At 48.7% G+C, this 16,663-nt stretch overlaps 1 protein-coding gene across 1 annotated transcript in view; it reads right to left on the bottom strand.

The window, feature by feature from the left end:
• Positions 1-5,405: 5,405 nt before the first annotated feature.
• Sag (S-antigen visual arrestin) overlaps positions 5,406-16,663 on the bottom strand; it is a 42,292-nt gene continuing 31,034 nt past the window's right edge. Inside the window, exons 11-16 of the mRNA XM_042679064.1 lie at positions 14,618-14,755; positions 14,094-14,171; positions 11,897-11,920; positions 10,496-10,551; positions 6,312-6,321; positions 5,406-5,675 (exon numbers count right to left, since the gene is read on the bottom strand). Coding sequence (XP_042534998.1) covers positions 5,573-5,675; positions 6,312-6,321; positions 10,496-10,551; positions 11,897-11,920; positions 14,094-14,171; positions 14,618-14,755 — 409 coding nt within the window. The 3' untranslated portion in view covers positions 5,406-5,572. The remainder of the gene's footprint in view (positions 5,676-6,311; positions 6,322-10,495; positions 10,552-11,896; positions 11,921-14,093; positions 14,172-14,617; positions 14,756-16,663) is intronic.

The following is a 16,663-nucleotide window of genomic DNA, read 5'->3' on the forward strand; positions in this document are numbered from 1 at the left end:
GGACACGCCCAGGCCCAGAGTTCAAGCCCCACGACTGGACCCCCCCCCCCCAAAAAAAAAAAGAAAGAAAAAGAAACTCTGGATTAAGCCGGACAGTGCTCAGGCCCAGAGTTCAAGCCCTATGACTGACAAAAAAAAAAAAAAAAAAGATTCAGTAGAAACTAATGACATCTAAATAATCATGAGCTTTACCTTAATAACATGTTGGTACCAAGGCCATTGTGCCAACTGATGTAGATTGTTAATAACACAGGACCTCTCAGGACTATCTCTTCTGTAAGTTCAAAACTATCTGAAATTGAAAATATATTACAAAGAACTGTATTAAGCTTGGTGTAAGAATAATATTGTGTTCTGAAGGCAAAGGAGCCTTATTCTGGCATGATTTTTTTTTTTTTTAAACACGCGAGGAAGCCTTTTTGTATCCTTTGAAGGCACAGTGCTGTTCCCTAGGAGATCCGGGGAAAGGCTGAGCCATCAGCTCCGCAGAGTAGCTTGCAGGAAAAACACATTCCCTCGGGTGTCTCTCTGACAGCATGAGTCACACTGTGAATCATGTCTCAGGAGATGTTGCGCCCCGACTTCACCCCACCTCCAGGGCATTATCAAGGTGGCAGTAATAACACACCTCATGTCTGACCCAGTCCATTCGGAGACGTGTCAGGCAAGAGTGTAAACCTGTTAGAAAGAACAGCTTCACAGTCCACCTGAGAACACGGGCCAGTCATTTTTCACCCCTAACCTGGGTTACTGTCCACACTTGGGATGGGACAGTCTTTATTTACTGCACATGACGCTGTAGTTTCTCTCTCCCCTGTTCCCAGTCTTATGAGAACCAGAAACCACTCCACACATTTCTAGATGTCCAACTCCCACCTCTACTCCCCTTATCCCATCCCACACCACCCCAAGATCGATATTCGGATCTGTGAAATAGGGAGGAATATAATTTTTTTAAGTTAAAGGAATAGGAAACAAATACCCTAAGTTATAAAAGTTAACTGTACATGTGATTAAGCTGCAGAGAACTAAATACACACAGAGACAGAGGTTAAGATTGAGAAGATTGGAGTCCAACGGGCATACTGTGGATCGTATCAATGTCAACCTCTGCCTTGTCATATTGGACGGCTATAATTTTATAAAGTATTAACCAGGCCAGGTGCTGGTGGCTCACATCTGTAATCCTAGCTACTCCAGAGGCTGAGATCTGAGGATCGAGGTTCAAAACAATCCTGGGTAGGAAAGACTGTGGGACTCTTATCTCCAACTAAGTACTAAAAATCTGAAAATGGTACTGTGGCTCATAGTGGTAGAACAATAGCCTTGAGCACAAAAACCTAAGGGACAGTGTCCAGGTCCAGAGTTCAAGTTCAAGGCTCTGGTTGGGAGTACTCCTCCATCCCGGCCCCCTCCCAAAGCAAAAACAAATGGGCCAGGCACCAGTGGCTCACACCTGTAATCCTAGCTACTCAGGAAGCTGAGATCTGAGCATCACTGTTCAAAGCCAACCTGGACAGGAAAGTCCATGAGACTCTTATCTCCAATGAACCACCAGAAAACCAAAAGTGTCACTGTGGCTCAAGTGGCAGAGGGCTCACTTTGAGCTGAAGAGCTCAAGGACAGCGCCCAACCCCAGAGTTCAAGCCCCATGATCAACAAAAATAAATAAATAAGTGGCAGGAATCCCCTGGACCTCCAGCCCTTTGGTTGCTGATTGCAGAATTTGACCTACTTTCTCAGCCACCATTTTCTTTCTTTCTTTTTTTGGGGGGGTAGGTCCTGGGGCTTGAATTCTGGGCTTGGGTGCTGTCCTTGCACTCTTCAGCTCAAGGCGAGCGCTCTACAGCTTGAGCCACACTGTCACTTCTGGTTTTCTGCTGGTTCACTGGAGATAAGAGTCTCACAGACTTTACCGCCTGGGCTGGCTTTGAATCATGATCCTCAGATCTCAGCCTCCTGAGTAGCTAGGGTTACAGGCATGAGCCACCAGTGCCTGGCTTGTAGCCTGCTTCTTGATCTGCACCTCCCCCCATCTCTGAGGGCCACATATTCAACCTGCCACAGATTTCCTGCCTCTCTGGAGGTCTGCATGGCAGCAAAGTCAAGGCTTGCTTCCTCATTGTGGCGGCTAGCAAGCTGCTGGTTTCCTGTCCTGCTCCCTTCCCAGGCTGGCTAGCTGTCCATCATGAACAAGCCAGCACCTGGGGGCCCATATTGGACATTCTAGAACCAAAATAACTTGAAGGGCTGGGACAGTTCTGACATCTGATCCCCAGGGCTTGGTTTCCCAACCCTTTCCTCTGCTCTCTCACTGCACGGTTCCAAAGGTCAGACCCATTCATGTCCACCCTTAGTATGTCTTGGCATCCAGCAATGCAGGACCAATCATCTCATCTCAACTGGTGCTGCACAGTGAAGGCCCAGCCCTGACACAGCCGGCCAAGAGTTCTGCCGGGAGCGCCCCCTGCTGGAAGCAAGAGAAAAGCTCATCATGACACAGCCATGACTCCTCAGAGCTTGTGCCATCCTAAAAGCCCCCAGGGCTGTCAGTTGTGGGGCCTGAACTCTGGGCCTGGGCGCTGTCCCTCAGCTCTTCAGCTCAAGGCTAGCACTCTACCACTTGAGCTACAGCACCACTTCCGGTTTTCTTAGTGGCTTATTGGAGATAAGAGTCTCACGGACTTTTCTGCCCGCGCTGGCTTTGAACTGTGATCCTCAGATCTCAGCTTCCTGAGTAGCTAGCATTACAGATGTGAGCCACCAGCACCCGGCACTATTATTATTATTATTATTAGCCCTCATTCCTGCCCATACTAGGATGCCTCAAAGTCAACACACAGATCCAAACCTTGCTTCACCTGTGTGGGCCCCATGTAGGGTTCCCACACACACATTGGACCGTCCACATCCAGCCCCAAGGCTCAAGCAATCTGGACCGCTACTGGACAACTCCCGATGTTGGAGCCTTCAAGCATAGGCAGCTGATGCCCTGTCCAGTCCTCCAGTGCTGCTGAGTCCCAGAAACCCAATCCGAAGAAGTTCTTCCTACATATAACCCTCCTCACACCCTATCTTTTGTGAGCATGCTGAGCTATAGAGAAATCTGCAGACCTCCTGACCCCTTTTATGTGCCAGTCCTGGGGCTTGAACTCAAGGTTTGGGTGCTGTCCCTGAGCACTTTTGCTCAAGACTAGTGTTTCACTACTTGAGCCACAGGTCTACTTCAGTGTGTGTGTGTGTGTGTGTGTGTACAAGAGAGAGAGATAGAGATAGAGAGAGAGAGAGAGAGAGAGAGAGAGAGAGAGAGTCTTGGGGCTTGAACTCTGGGCCTGGGCACTGTCCCTGAGCTCTTCAGCTCAAGGCTAGCGTTCTACCACTTGAGCCACAGCGCCACTTCCAGTTTTCTGGTGATTCATTGGAGATAAAGAGTCTCACGGACTTTCTTGCCCGGCTGGCTTTGAACCGCGATCCTCAGATCTCAGCCTGCTGAGTAGGTAGGATGACAGGTGTGAGCCAACGGCACCCAACTTTTTTTTTTTGTCATGGGGCTTGAACTCTGGGCTTGGGCACTGTCCTTGTGCTCTTCAGCTCAAGGCGAGCGCTCTACCGCTTGAAACACAGCACCACTTCCGGTTTTCTAGCAGTTTATTGGAGATAAGAGTCTCACGGGGGCTGGGAAGGTGGCTCAGTGGTAGAGCGCTAGCCTTGAGCTGAAGAGCTGAGGGACAGCGCCCAGGCCCAGAGTTCAGGTCCCACGACCGGACCCAAAAACAAACAAACAAACAAAAAAAGAGTCCCACGAACTTTCCTGCCTGGGCTGGCTTTGAACCGCGATCCTCAGATCTCAGCCTCCTAAGTAGCTAGGATTACAGGCATGGGCCACCGGCTCCCGACTCGCAACTTCTATTTCAGTTTTTTGGAAGTACGTCTCACAAACCTTCCTGTCCAGGCTGGCTTTGATCTGCAATCCTCAGATCTCAGCCTCCTGAGTAGTTAGGATTACAGGTGTGATCCACCGGCGCCCAGTCTACAGATCCCTTTTATTTGAAACCATAAGCAGCGCCACGCATCTCCCAAGGTGCCCCGTGGCTGCCAAGTGGCCGCTCAGGCTCCCTGGCACCAGGCTGGTGGGTCTCATGGCCAGGAGAGGGATCCCTTGATGGAAGGAGCCCTTCTCCTTTCATGTTTGATATCAGTATAACATTCTGACTAGAAAGCCTATTGGTTCACAGTGAACTCCTTTTCCAGAACAATCCATCCCCAGGGCTGGGCTCTGCACCACTGGCCATAGAGTGTCGGTCCTTATGACCAAAGCTAAGCCTATTGGATTCTTTTTTTTTTTTTTTCCAATCCTGGGACTTGAACTCAGGGCCTGGGCATTTGTCCCTGAGCTTCTTGTGCTCAAGGCTAGTGCCCTACCACTTGAGCCACAGCGCCACTTCTGGCCTTTTTCTGTGAATGTGGTACTGAGGAATTGAACCCAGGGCTTCATGCATGCTAGGCAAGCACTCTACCACTGAGCCACATTCCCAGCCCCGCCTATTTGATTCTTCTTGCCAAGAACTGTAAACTGGGAGAGCAGAGACTGGGGCACACAAATGGCAACACAGACCCAGATAGCAGGCCCTTCATCTTCTGGGCTGAGCTTCTGCTGGCTTGTGCCCACCCAGACTTGGCTGCTCAGGTTTACCTTCAATAAGGGTTTCTTACCACTCCATTCCAGGCCCCCTGCTCCCCGCTTTTTGTGTGTGTGTGTGTGCCAGTCCTGAGGCTTGAACTCAGGGCCTGGGCACTGTCCCTGAGCTTCTTTTGCTTAAGGCTAGCGCTCTACCACTTGAGCCACAGCTCTACTTGCAGCTTTTTCTGTGTATGTGGTCCTGAGGCATGGAACCCAGGGCTTCATGCATGCTAGGTGACCACTCTACCCTGAGCCACATTCCCAGCCCTCCAGGGCCCTTCTATTACATCAATTTCCTCTTTATCTTAACCACGTCCGTACTCTATAGAAACTTAACCTACAGCCTAGAGCTCAAGCATGGCCTGGATACCAAAGATGAATCAGTGATAAAGGTTTTTTTTGTTTTGTTTTGTTTTTTGCCTACACTTGTTTCCACATCAGTTTGTTCCCAAGGGGGTCCTGGAGAGAGGATTAGTCAAGAAATTAATCCCCCCTTCCACACAATACATTTTCAGAGAAGCAACTTGTATATACTAGAAACCTGGGAAGCCCTGGACCCACCAGGACCCACTAGGTGAGCACAGAGACTTCTGGTGCCCTGTCACCTTGTAGGGCCAGGGCTGGCCTTTCTTCTAGACATTTCGCTTACCATTCAGTTCCAGCAGCTTTTCTGTTGGTGACACCAGTCCAGTTCCCTAGCAAATCAGCCTGACTCAAACTCTCAGGACTCAAAACACAGCTTTATTTCTGGAGGGAGATTTGTACTTTCATATCTAGCATAACCAAAGGAGAACTGGAGCTGGGGGGGGTGGGGGACGCAAAAAGGGGGGTGCCTGAGCTGCAGCATCAAGAAGCATAGCACAGCCATTTTCAGGCATCCGGAATGACTCTTCACTCATCCTGCACAGCCTCCTCCTTCTTCCCTTCTGTGCCTTCGGAATCTTTCAGATTTTGGCGAGCAAACTCCTCGAAAACCAGGTTTTCATCCTGCACACTAAGAGAAAACAAACATTGTGATCAGTGAGTCCTCTTTGAAGCTGAGGATGAAATCTCCAATGAATTAAAACCCTTGATCTTTTTTTTATTGCAGCAAAGGAAATGATCAAGGTTTACCCAGAATGAAGCAAGGAAGCATGCCACTTTGCTCAAGGGTTTTTTGTTGAAAGACTCCTTAACAAATTAAAATAGAAAAACAGCCAGCACCAGTGGCTCATGCCTTGTAATCCCAGTTACTCCAGAGGCTGAGATCTGAGCATGGCAAATTGAAGCCAGCCTGGGCAGGAAAGCCAGGGAGACTCTTATCTCCAATTAACCAGCAAAAAGCCAGAAGTGGAGCTGCAGCTCAAGTGGCAGAGAGCTACAAAAGCTAAGGGAAAGTGCAAGACCCTGAATTCAATCCCTAATTCCAGACACACACACACACACACACACACACACACAGAAAGAAAAAGACCCATAAGAAATGTATCCATGTATGCAGGGTAAATGGGTACACATGCCTTAAAGTTCTTGTGTCTAAGCCCTTGGGAGCAAAGCGACACAGGAACTTGTGCAGACATCAGCAAAGGGGCCTGCATGGGAAGAGACATCACAGGATACAGGTAATCAGAGCGGCATTCAAATGGCTTACCTTTCCTTTGCTGTAAGCCAAAGGTATTGGGGGAGAGAGAGGGAGAGAGCGATTAGCAGCACATCTCCTGGAGTTTGAGTGGTAATAAAAGCTAGAGACATGTAATTGCATGTGATTTACATGCTACCCATGAGCTGTGCTACCAGAGTTGCACCCCACAAACCAGCCATCACTTTTAACAGGGTACTACACCCTTTACACCCTAAAACTGCACCTCCAATTACCATTGCACCTCTAAGGCCCTTTCTCTGATGGTCCTCACCTTCTGACATTGCTCATCATTTCCAAATATTTCTGCCTAAGTTTGGACACACTCCAGGCCACAGCCGCCAGGGACAGGCCTGACCATGAGGCTCCAGGCAGAAGAGCTTCCCCCTGCCCCCCCCCCCGCCCTCAAGGCTGACCTCTGGGCTCTGGCCTTCACTAGCACCCAAAGGTTGCTCTAGAGCTTAGGGCCACCCACCCCAGGCCCTTCCCTTTTCAAATTCTGCTGACATGTTGCCCTTTCAGCATCAGGTCAGGTTTTCCTGTGTTGGAATTTCCACCACATTGAGTGGGCTTTGTTCTTTTTTAGTTTCCTGTCCACCTAATAAATGTCTGGCATGGTTAAAAGCTACTGAGGGGGCTTGGTGGTAGAGCTTGCCTAGCCTGAATGAAGCTCTAGGTTCCATTCCTCGGTACCATATAAACAGGGAAAGCCAGAAGTGGAACTGTGGCTCAAGTGGTAGAGGGCTAGCCTTGAACAAAAGAAGCTCAGGGACAGTGCTCAGGCCCTGAGTTCAAGCCCTAGGACTGGCAAAACAAAAACAAAAGCTACTGAGGGACAGGTACCAGTGGCTCATGACTGTAATCCTAGCTACCCAGGAGGCTGAGATCAGAGGATCAAGATTTGGAGCCAGCCCAGGCAAGAAAGTCTGGGACATTCTTATCTCCAGAAGCAGAGCTGTGGCTCAAGCAGTAGAGCACTAACCTTAAGAGAAAAAGCTAAGAGACAGCGTCCAGGCCCTGAATTGAAGCCCTAGGACTGGCCCAAGATTTAAAAAAAAAAAAAAACAAGGAAAAAGAACGAAAGCTACTGGAGGTGTGGAAGGGCACTGTGGACGGGGCTGATGTGAATCTCTGCTTTTATACTTGGGCCCACTTGGAAGCCAGCAGGGCCAGCACCGGCAGAGGTACCTTCGAGAGTCCCTGGGACACAAGGACCCCAAAGACAGGCTGGTACCCCACAGTGCTCAGCATAGATAGGCATTAGCTGGGACCCTCGGCTCTGAAGTCTACCACGGGAGGATCCTGTCAGCACCCTTGGACTGGGTAGAGAGGCAAGAGAGAAGGGATAATAAAATGTGGGGGAGGCTGAGGGTGTGACTCAACAATGGAGCACCGGCTTAGCAAGCAAGAAGCCGTGAGTTCAAACCCCAGTAACACCATAAAAATAAAATGGCACCAGGTACTGGTGGCTCACCAGTAATCCTAGTTATTCAGGAGGCTAAGAGCTGAGGAGCATGATTGGAAGCCAGCCTGGGCAATAAAGGCCATGAGACTTTCATCTCCAATTAACTACTAGAAAACCTGTAGTGGTATTGTGGGTCAAAGTGGCAGAGTGCTAGGAACAGCGCCCAGGCCTGAGTTCAAGCCCCGTGACTGACACTTGAGCTACAGTGCCACTTCTGGTTTTCTGGTGGTTTATTGGAGACAAGAGTTTCACAGAGGGGCTGGGAAGGTAGCTCAGTGGTAGAGTGCTTGCCTTGCATGCCTGAGGCCCTGGGTTCGATTCCTCAGCATCACATAAGCAAAAAGAAAAAAGCCGGAAGTGGTGCTGTGGCTCAAGTGGTAGAGTGCTAGCCTTGAGCTGAAGAGCTGAGGGACAGCGCCCAGGCCCAGAGTTCAGGTCCCATGACCGGACCCCCCCCCCCCAAAAAAAAAAAAAAGAGTTTCACAGACTTTCCTGCCCCGGCTGGCTTCAAACTGCAGTCCTCAGATCTCAGCCTCCTAAGTAGCTAGGATTATAGGCGTGAGCCACTAGTGCCTAGCAAGGTGAATGTTTTATTCTGACAGTGTGAGATGCCTAATGTAAGGACCATTGTGACTGAGTCATAATGATTAGTTCCATAAGATGAAGAAAAGTAACTCCATTTTTCCTAAATCAAGTTGCAAAGTTTGTCTTAAGGTCCAGAAAGCAACCCCATATATACTGTGACATGCCCTTGGGTGACAATCTTTATAATTTCCATAAAAGACACATGAAAGCATCTTTCCATCCAAAATACAGCTGAAGTGAAGGTATGTGTCAAGTGGGAAACCCCAAGGCTGAGTGAAAAAGCCAAGCAGGAGCACAAGGCCCAGTGTAGGAAGAAAACAAAACATTCTTTGTTAGGATAGCTATAAAGAGTTGTCATGCACACAGGTTCATTGTTCTTTTCATTCCTGTCCACCAATCTATTTTTCTGTAAGTGGAGACTTTTGCCTCAGAATTTCTGAATTTGCACTTAGTTTGTTTTTGTCATTGTCATGTCAACTCAGGGCCTGGCACTGTCCCTAAGCTTTTTTGCTCAAGGTTAGTGCTCTACCATTTTGAGCCACAGTGCTACTTCCAGTTTTCTGATGGTTAATTGTAGATATTCTCATGGGCTTTCCTGCCCAGGCTGGCTTTGAGCTGCAAATACTCAGATCTCAACCTCCTAAGTAGCTAGGATTACAGGCATGAACCACCAGCACCAGGCTACTCTTCTATTTTTCTTCTTAGCTAGGAATGAAACCTAGAGTCTGGCACATGCTAAGCATGTGCTCTGCCAGTGAGCTAGCTCCTTCACTTCTCACTTAAGTTTTCTTTACTCTCTTTCTGAGACAGAACTGTTGCTATGAAGCCCAGGTTGGCCTCGAATTCATGATGTTCCTACTTCCACCTCCCAAGTGCTGGAATTAAAGAAATATACCACCATGCCCAGCCTCTCATTTAGCTTTCCTTAAAAGTGATTCCTCAGGCTGGGAAGGTGGCTCAGTGGTAGAGTGCTTGCCTTGCATGCATGAGGCCCTGGGTTCCATTCCTCAGCACCACATAAGCAGAAAAAGCTGGAAGTGGCGCTGTGGCTCAGGTGGTAGAGAGCTAGCTTGAGCTGAAGAGCTGAGGGACAGCACCCAGGCCCAGAGTTCAGGCCCCATGAACGACAAAAAAAGTGATTCCTCACAATTGAATACATATATCATCCAACTCATTCCTTTACAATGACAGTGAGATGATTTTTGATATGTTCCCAAGCTCCTGCCTCTATTTTTTTTTTTTTTTTTTTGCCAGTCTTGGACCTGAACTCTGGGCCTGGGCACTGTCCCTCAGCTCTTCAGCTCAAGGCGAGCGTTCTACCACTTGAGCTACAGCGCCACTTCTGGCTTTTTCTGCTTATGTGGTACTGAGGAATCGAACCCAGGGCCTCATCCATGCGAGGCAAGCACTCTACCACTGAGCCACCTCCCAGCCCCTTGCCTCTATTTTTTTACTTAGCATCGATATAGGAGTTGATGCATTTATAAATCAAATGAGCGAGGGTAGGACCCCAGCCTGACCCTCTCCTAATGTTTTCTGTAGTCTCATTATAATCACCACTTCTAAAAGCATATATCACCAGCCAGGTGCTGGTGCCTCACGCCTGTAATCCTAGCTACTCAGGAGCCTGAGCCAGCCTAGGCAGGAAAGTACGTGAGACTCTTATCTCCAATTAACCACCAGAAAACCAGAAGTGGCATTGTGGCTCAAGTGGTAGAGTGCTCGCCTTGAGCTGAAGAGCTCAGGGACAGCGCCCAGGCCGAGACCAGGGGAAAAAAAAAAGTATATCATCTTATGAATGCCTGGAGAAGGGCGAGCTCAGTGCTGAGCAGATCTTGAAACCCCATGGATGACAGCTGGAGACAGGCTGAGTCCAGAAAGTCTAGGTTGCTGGGCACTCATGGCTCACGGCTATAATTCTAGCTAGGATTGCATTTCAAAGCCAGCCTGGGCAGAAAAGTCTGAGATTCTTATCTCCAGTTAACCACCAAGAAACTGGAAATGGATCTGTGGCTCAAGCTTGTGTACAAAAGCTTAGGGACAGCACTCAGGCCCTGAGTTCAAGCCCCAGGACAAGCACCAAAAAGAAAAAGACTAGGGATGAATACGTAACACATCTGCTAGTAGTAAATGGCTAGAGACTGACCTGGGTCCTCGGGCTGGGGGTGCATGAGGCGGAATGGCAACTCAGTGGCCACTTCACTAGAAGGAAAGAAGAATGCAGATGGATAAGTACATACACACACACACACACACACACACACACACACCCCTACAGATCACATTCAGAAAGCTGCACTGCAGAGATTGACAAAAGACAATTCAGTTGGATTTAGAACAAGAGGAAGCAAGAGTGAGGAGGTGGTTGAGCAGACATTAGAACTGCGGGCTCTGGAATGCGGTCCAGGCACAGGGAAGCAGCCAGTGTTTTTAGGTCTGCACACCTCTGGTCAGTAATTGCAGTGACGTATTGTGGGGAGAGCTAGTGCGAAAACTTAGTCAAAGTGTGTGAAAACCTAGTCAAAGATTAGTTTTTAAAATATTCTTAAGCTGGGCATTGGTAGCTCAGGCCTATAAGCCTAGCTATTCAGGAGGCTGAGATCTGAGGAATGCAGTTTGAAGCCAAGCTGGGTAGGAAAGTCTATGAGACTCTTATCTCCAATTAACCACAGAAAAAGCCAGAAGTGGCACTGTGGCTCAAGTGGTAGAGTGCTAGCCTTGAGCAAAAGGAGCTCAAAGACAGTGCCCAGGCCCAGAGTTCAAGCCCCAGGATCAGAAGAAAAAAAAACAAAAAACAAAACAAAACACATAGGGCTGGGAATGTGGCTTGGTGGTAGTGTTTGGGTAGTATACATGAAGCCCTGGGTTCGATTCCTCAGCACCACATGAACAGAAAAAGCTGGGTCTGGGAATGTGCTTGGTGGTAGAGTACTAGCCTTGAGTAGATGAAGCTCAGGGACATTATTTAGGCCCTAGGTTCAAGCCTAGGACTGGCCAAAAAAAAAAAAGTGTGTCTGTGTGTCTGTGTCTGTGTGTTTCTTAGTCTGGTGCCAGTGGCTCATGCCTGTAATCCTAGCTACTCAGGAAGCTGAAATCTGAGGATTGTAGTTCAAAGATAGCCCAAGCAGGAAAGTCAATAAGCCTCTTATCTCCAATTAACCACCAAAAACACTAGGGCGTTCTCAATGGACCTAGGTAGTAGGGATGGGTATATAACACTGTAAGTACACTTAATGCCACTGAGTGGAACACCTTAAAATGGTTAAATGATAACATTCCTGATATATCTATTGTGTCACACTCACACATGCACATATATACACGTGACAGTTGTGTTGCTAGTTTTTAGGGGCTGCAGTGTTAGTTGCACATCCTTGTCCAGGGGTAGACCTGTTTACAGTCTCCCTGGCCTCATACCTACTAGCCACACACCAGAGGAAGTGGGCATTACACACAGCCACTCAGACACTAGCTTTTGCTGGCTTCTGCTTAGTCCCCCTCTCCCTGCCCTTGGCCTCCTGGGCGCAAGGGAGGAGAAGAGGCTTACCTGGATGTGAGCTCTCCCAGGAATCTAGGAAAGACAAAACAAAAGCTCTGGTGACTGTCATCTCATTTCCCCCACTCAGGAGCAGAACGCTTCCTCCCTCAACAACTCACAATCCGGGGATGGCTGCACCCAATCATGTCCAAGGTCAACCCCTCCCCTGTGCTTGTGACCTACTCTCTTTCTCAAGAGGATTGTCCAAGAAGCAGAATCACCTTGGTTCAAGTGCAAGCCACAGAATCAGGATTCCCCAGGCCCCCCAGGTGTGATGGTTCACACCTGTAACCCTTGCACTCTCTCAGCAAGCATCAGGAGCTACACTCACCGTGGGCCACTTAGAGAGATGCTGTCTCCAAACAACAGAATCTCCCAGCCACAGCCACCAGAGGCCAATCACAGCTGTCCCTGTGCCTGCCCCTCCATAGCCACAGGGCATTGGTTCTAGGGCCTCTGTGGACAATATTCATGTCTCTTAAGGAAAATGCTGTAGTATTTGTGTATAACCTTCACGTCTTCCTACATACTTGAAATCATCTCCTATAATACTGAATACAAGTCAGGTGCCGGTGACTCAGACCTATAATCCTAGCCACTCAGGAGACTGAGATCTGAGGATTGATGTTCAAAGCCAGCCTGTGGCAGGAAAATCTGTGAGACTCTTATCTCCAATTAACTTCTAGAAAACTGGAAATGGTATTGTGGCTCAAAGTGGTAGAGCACTAGCCTTGAGAGAAAGAGCTCAGAGACAGTACCCAGGCCCTCAGTTCAAGCCCCATGACTGACAAATAAAAAAAAGGGGCTAGGAAAGTGGCTCAATGGTAGAGTGCTTGCCTCCTATGCATGAGGCCCTGGGTTCGATTCCTCAGTACCACATAAGCAGAAAAAGCCAGAAGTGGTGCTATGACTCAAGTGATAGAGCGCTAGCCTTGGGCTGAGGAGCTGAGACAATGCCACACAACCAACCAAAAAAAAAAAAAGCAAGCAAGCAAGAAAGAAAGACTGAATACAATGCAATGCTATATAAATAGTTGTGAAACTATATCATATAGGGAATAACTAAGACAAAAAGTCTACATATCCAGTACATATACATTTCTTCCCAAATACTTCTGACTTGTGCATGGTTGAACTCATGGGTATGGACCCAAAGATACTTGTTCTTCTTGATGGCTAAGTGAAATTCCACACAGTTTTTAGATCCATACAGGGAAAAGGGAAGAAAGCACCAATCTACTTTGAAAATCATAACAGAGCGCAAACATTGTACTGATCAGACATCAGAGCAGATATATTCTTTTTTACCCCTGGTGAAATCTGGGTAACATTTTACCTACTTAGAAACATGGTCACATGCATGAACTTGCATTTCACAGCCAAACTAACCAGGGTTCATGAACATAAAAAGCCAGAGTCTTTGGCAACAGGATTAGGAAGGAAAGTGAAAATTTAAGTTGTTGTTTTTCATCTTGGTGAGATTAAAAATACTGATTTCACCAAAAAATAACTAAGATTGTTTCTTAACATTATAGGTATATGCTGGGTGCCAGTGGCTCACACCTGTAATCCTAGCTACTCAGGAGGCTGAGATCTGAGGATCATGATTCAAAGCCAGCCCTGGCAGGAAAGTCCTTGAGACTCTTTTTTTTTTTTTTTTTGGGTCCGGTCGTGGGGCCTGAACTCTGGGCCTGGGCGCTGTCCCTCAGCTCTTCAGCTCAAGGCTAGCGCTCTATCACTTGAGCCACAGCGCCACTTCCGGCTTTTTTCTTTTTGCTTATGTGGTGCTGAGGAATCGAACCCAGGGCCTCAGTCATGCAAGGCAAGCGCTTTAACCACTGAGCCACCTTCTCAGCCCCAGTCCTTGAGACTCTTATCTCCAATTAACAACCAGAAATCTGGAAGTGGTGCTGTGGCTCAAGTGGTAAGGTGCTGGTCTTGATCTGAAGAGTGCAGGGACAACTCCCAGGCCCAGAGTTCAAGCCCCATGGCCAACAACAACAAAAAGACTCTGGGTATCAACACTCTTGTATGGAAACAAGACAGAGCTGGGAAAGCTGGCAAATTAAATCTCCCCAAAGATTCCAGACTATCTGGGAATCAGCAGGAGTGTGGAGGACCTTCCTTGCTGTCTGCCTGCCTGCCAGTCAGCCCTGACAGTTCTCACCAAGATGCAGCAGACCAGACCCTGGCTCCAGACACTTACCCTGACACTGTAAGCTTCACCTTGATGTGGTAAGACACCAGGATGCCCAGAACAGTCCGGTCTATGCCTTCCTTAAGGCTGCCCAAACAGAAAGGAGAAGGATGAGGGGAGTGCTAGGAAGCAGAGCAGAGAAGGGACCCTTCCCTCTTCCTCCAGGTCCACTGACCTGGTCACTCTAGCAGGGCCTCAGACATGAGGGGCAAGTAGTCTAACTCTGAGATGGCAACCGTTAACCACACCCGTCAGATCAATAAGAAAACGGAAGTTCTCAGCAGGCTCCAGTCACTTGCCCAGCACCACCCACTGGGTAGGAAGTGAGGCTGGGTGGGTGCAAGGCTGTACCCCTCGGGGGAATCATGACAGCATGCCAGGGAGGGAATGAGAGCCCTGCTTGGGCCCCCAGGTCTGTGCACTGTGCCTTTAACACTATTCCATCCTGTCCTGCTGGGGTGCCAGTGTTCAGACACCGGGGGACAGGACATCGTCAGCCACGTGGATGGCCATTCTCCGGGCCGAGGACTCACATGGTGCTGGAGGCCAGGTTTGTATCCTCATGCTTGATCTTCCCATCCAACGCAATGCCTCTTCTCTCTCGATTGTTAGCCAGCAGGGGCACCAGAGTCAGCGTCTTGGTCAAAGTGCCATTTGGTGGCACTTTTTCTCTGAAGAAAGAAAACACAGGACATTTATAACCATCAGAGTCACTATCTCAATCCCACAAGACGCTATTTGCCAGGGAGCATTTTCCAGGATCAAAGTTCCCTGGCGACTTACCAGGACAGGGACACGATGTCAGTGGAAGCTCAGCATACACAGGCTGAGTGACAAACAATATTGCACATTTCCTCGAGACCCTCAGCCTACTGGTAAGAGCTGAATTTATAGAACATTCTATGCAGTTATATAACACTACTGATGGGGCTGGGCACTAATGGCTCATGCCTGTAATCCTAGCTACTCAGGAGGCTGCCATCTAAGGATAATAGTTCAAGGCCAGCACATGCAGGAAAGTCCCTGAGACTCTTATCTCTAATTAGCCACCAGGAAACCAGAAGTGGAGCTGTGGGCTCAAAGTGGTATTGTGCTAGCCTTGAGCAGAAGAGCTTAGGCTCTTCAAGCTCCATGACTGGCCAAAAACAAAAAGACTACTGCAAAAAAAAAACCTAACAGGCATGGTGTCACATATCTGTAATCCCAGCACTCAGGAGTCTGAGGCAAGAAGAGTGCTAGGCCAGCCTGAGCTACCGAGTGAGTAGCTTAGTCTCAAAATACAAGACAAAGCCAAAACCAAGTTATGACCAGCTGTCCAAAATTCAGAGAGCCCAGACAGTCTCTTCCTGAGCCCGGTGAACAGCAGGTCCTCTATGGAAGGGTCACCAACAAGACCATATGGGAAAGGTTTATTTTTTTCTTTGTATTTGTGTGTGTGTGCGCTAGGACTGCAGCCAGAACTCTGTGCCTCACATTCTCAATTTGCTTTTTCTGTTCAGGGTTGATTCTTTACCACTTGGGCCATATCTCTACTTCTGGATTTTTGCTGGTTAATAAGAGGTAAGAATATCTTGGATTTGTCTGCCCTGGCTGGCTTGGAATTTCAATCCTCAGATCTCAGTTCCCTGAGTAGCTAGGATTGCAGGCTTGGGCCACCAGCACCCTGCTGAACAGGTCATTTTGTACTCAAATGGTCACTGTTAGGACAGTCAGCATGTGGCTGATGGTGGGCTGGGAGCTGCACAAGGCCAGAGCCTCGTGAACAACACAGACCAGGCTCGTGTGTGTGTTCAAAACAGTACACGTGCTCCCTGCTGGAGACGATCCATCAGCAGTTGGGCTACAGGACCCTCATGCCAAGGGCAGGTATGGGGCAGGCGCAGGGACACAGAATCACTGGGATCACAAGGCCGCATCTAAGCTGGATACCTGGCCCTGTCATTCATGTGCCTTGTGCTGAAGGCTCTTGCTTCCTGTCTGCCCTAGCCATGCACCCACCGGTTCTGAGCCTGCAGAGCCCTGGCTGCTCGCAGCATACCATAGCCTAGTGCCCAGCAGAAGGCGGCAGGGTGTGGCCTGACCATGTCACTCCATGAGGATTGCTTCTTAAGCAAGTCCCGAGACGTCTTCAGGGCTGAACTGCTCCCAGGGAAGACTTCCCTGGGGAGTTTAAAGCAGCTTTGGCTTATCCTGCTTCTGGTGGATGCAGGAAGATCTTTATAGAATTTCGCTGGAGCCCACCGGTGACCCACATTGTCCCATCTGACTCTAGGTGGAATCTCTAAGAAGCTTGATTACAGCAGCAGCAGTGACAAAAACAGAGTGTTAAAGGGACTGAGGTAGGCGGGGTCCTTGGGGCTGGCCTGGGTGATGAGGAGCAGCAGTTTGCCAAATGACTGTGCCAGGTCTCTAGGGGTCACCTTCTAGGGCTTTTTGGGGCCTGGACTTGGACAGCAGGCAGCTGCTACAAAGTCAGATCCGATCTGACTTGAGGAACTCCAGGAGTAGTGGGGTCTGGCACAGTCACTCATACTGAATGACCTCTAGTCTGAGATGCACTGTGATGATCTTGATTGTCA

Source organism: Dipodomys spectabilis, unplaced genomic scaffold, assembly GCF_019054845.1.
Source record: "Dipodomys spectabilis isolate Male_0828 unplaced genomic scaffold, ASM1905484v1 ptg000051l, whole genome shotgun sequence".
NCBI classification, from domain to species: domain Eukaryota; kingdom Metazoa; phylum Chordata; class Mammalia; order Rodentia; family Heteromyidae; genus Dipodomys; species Dipodomys spectabilis.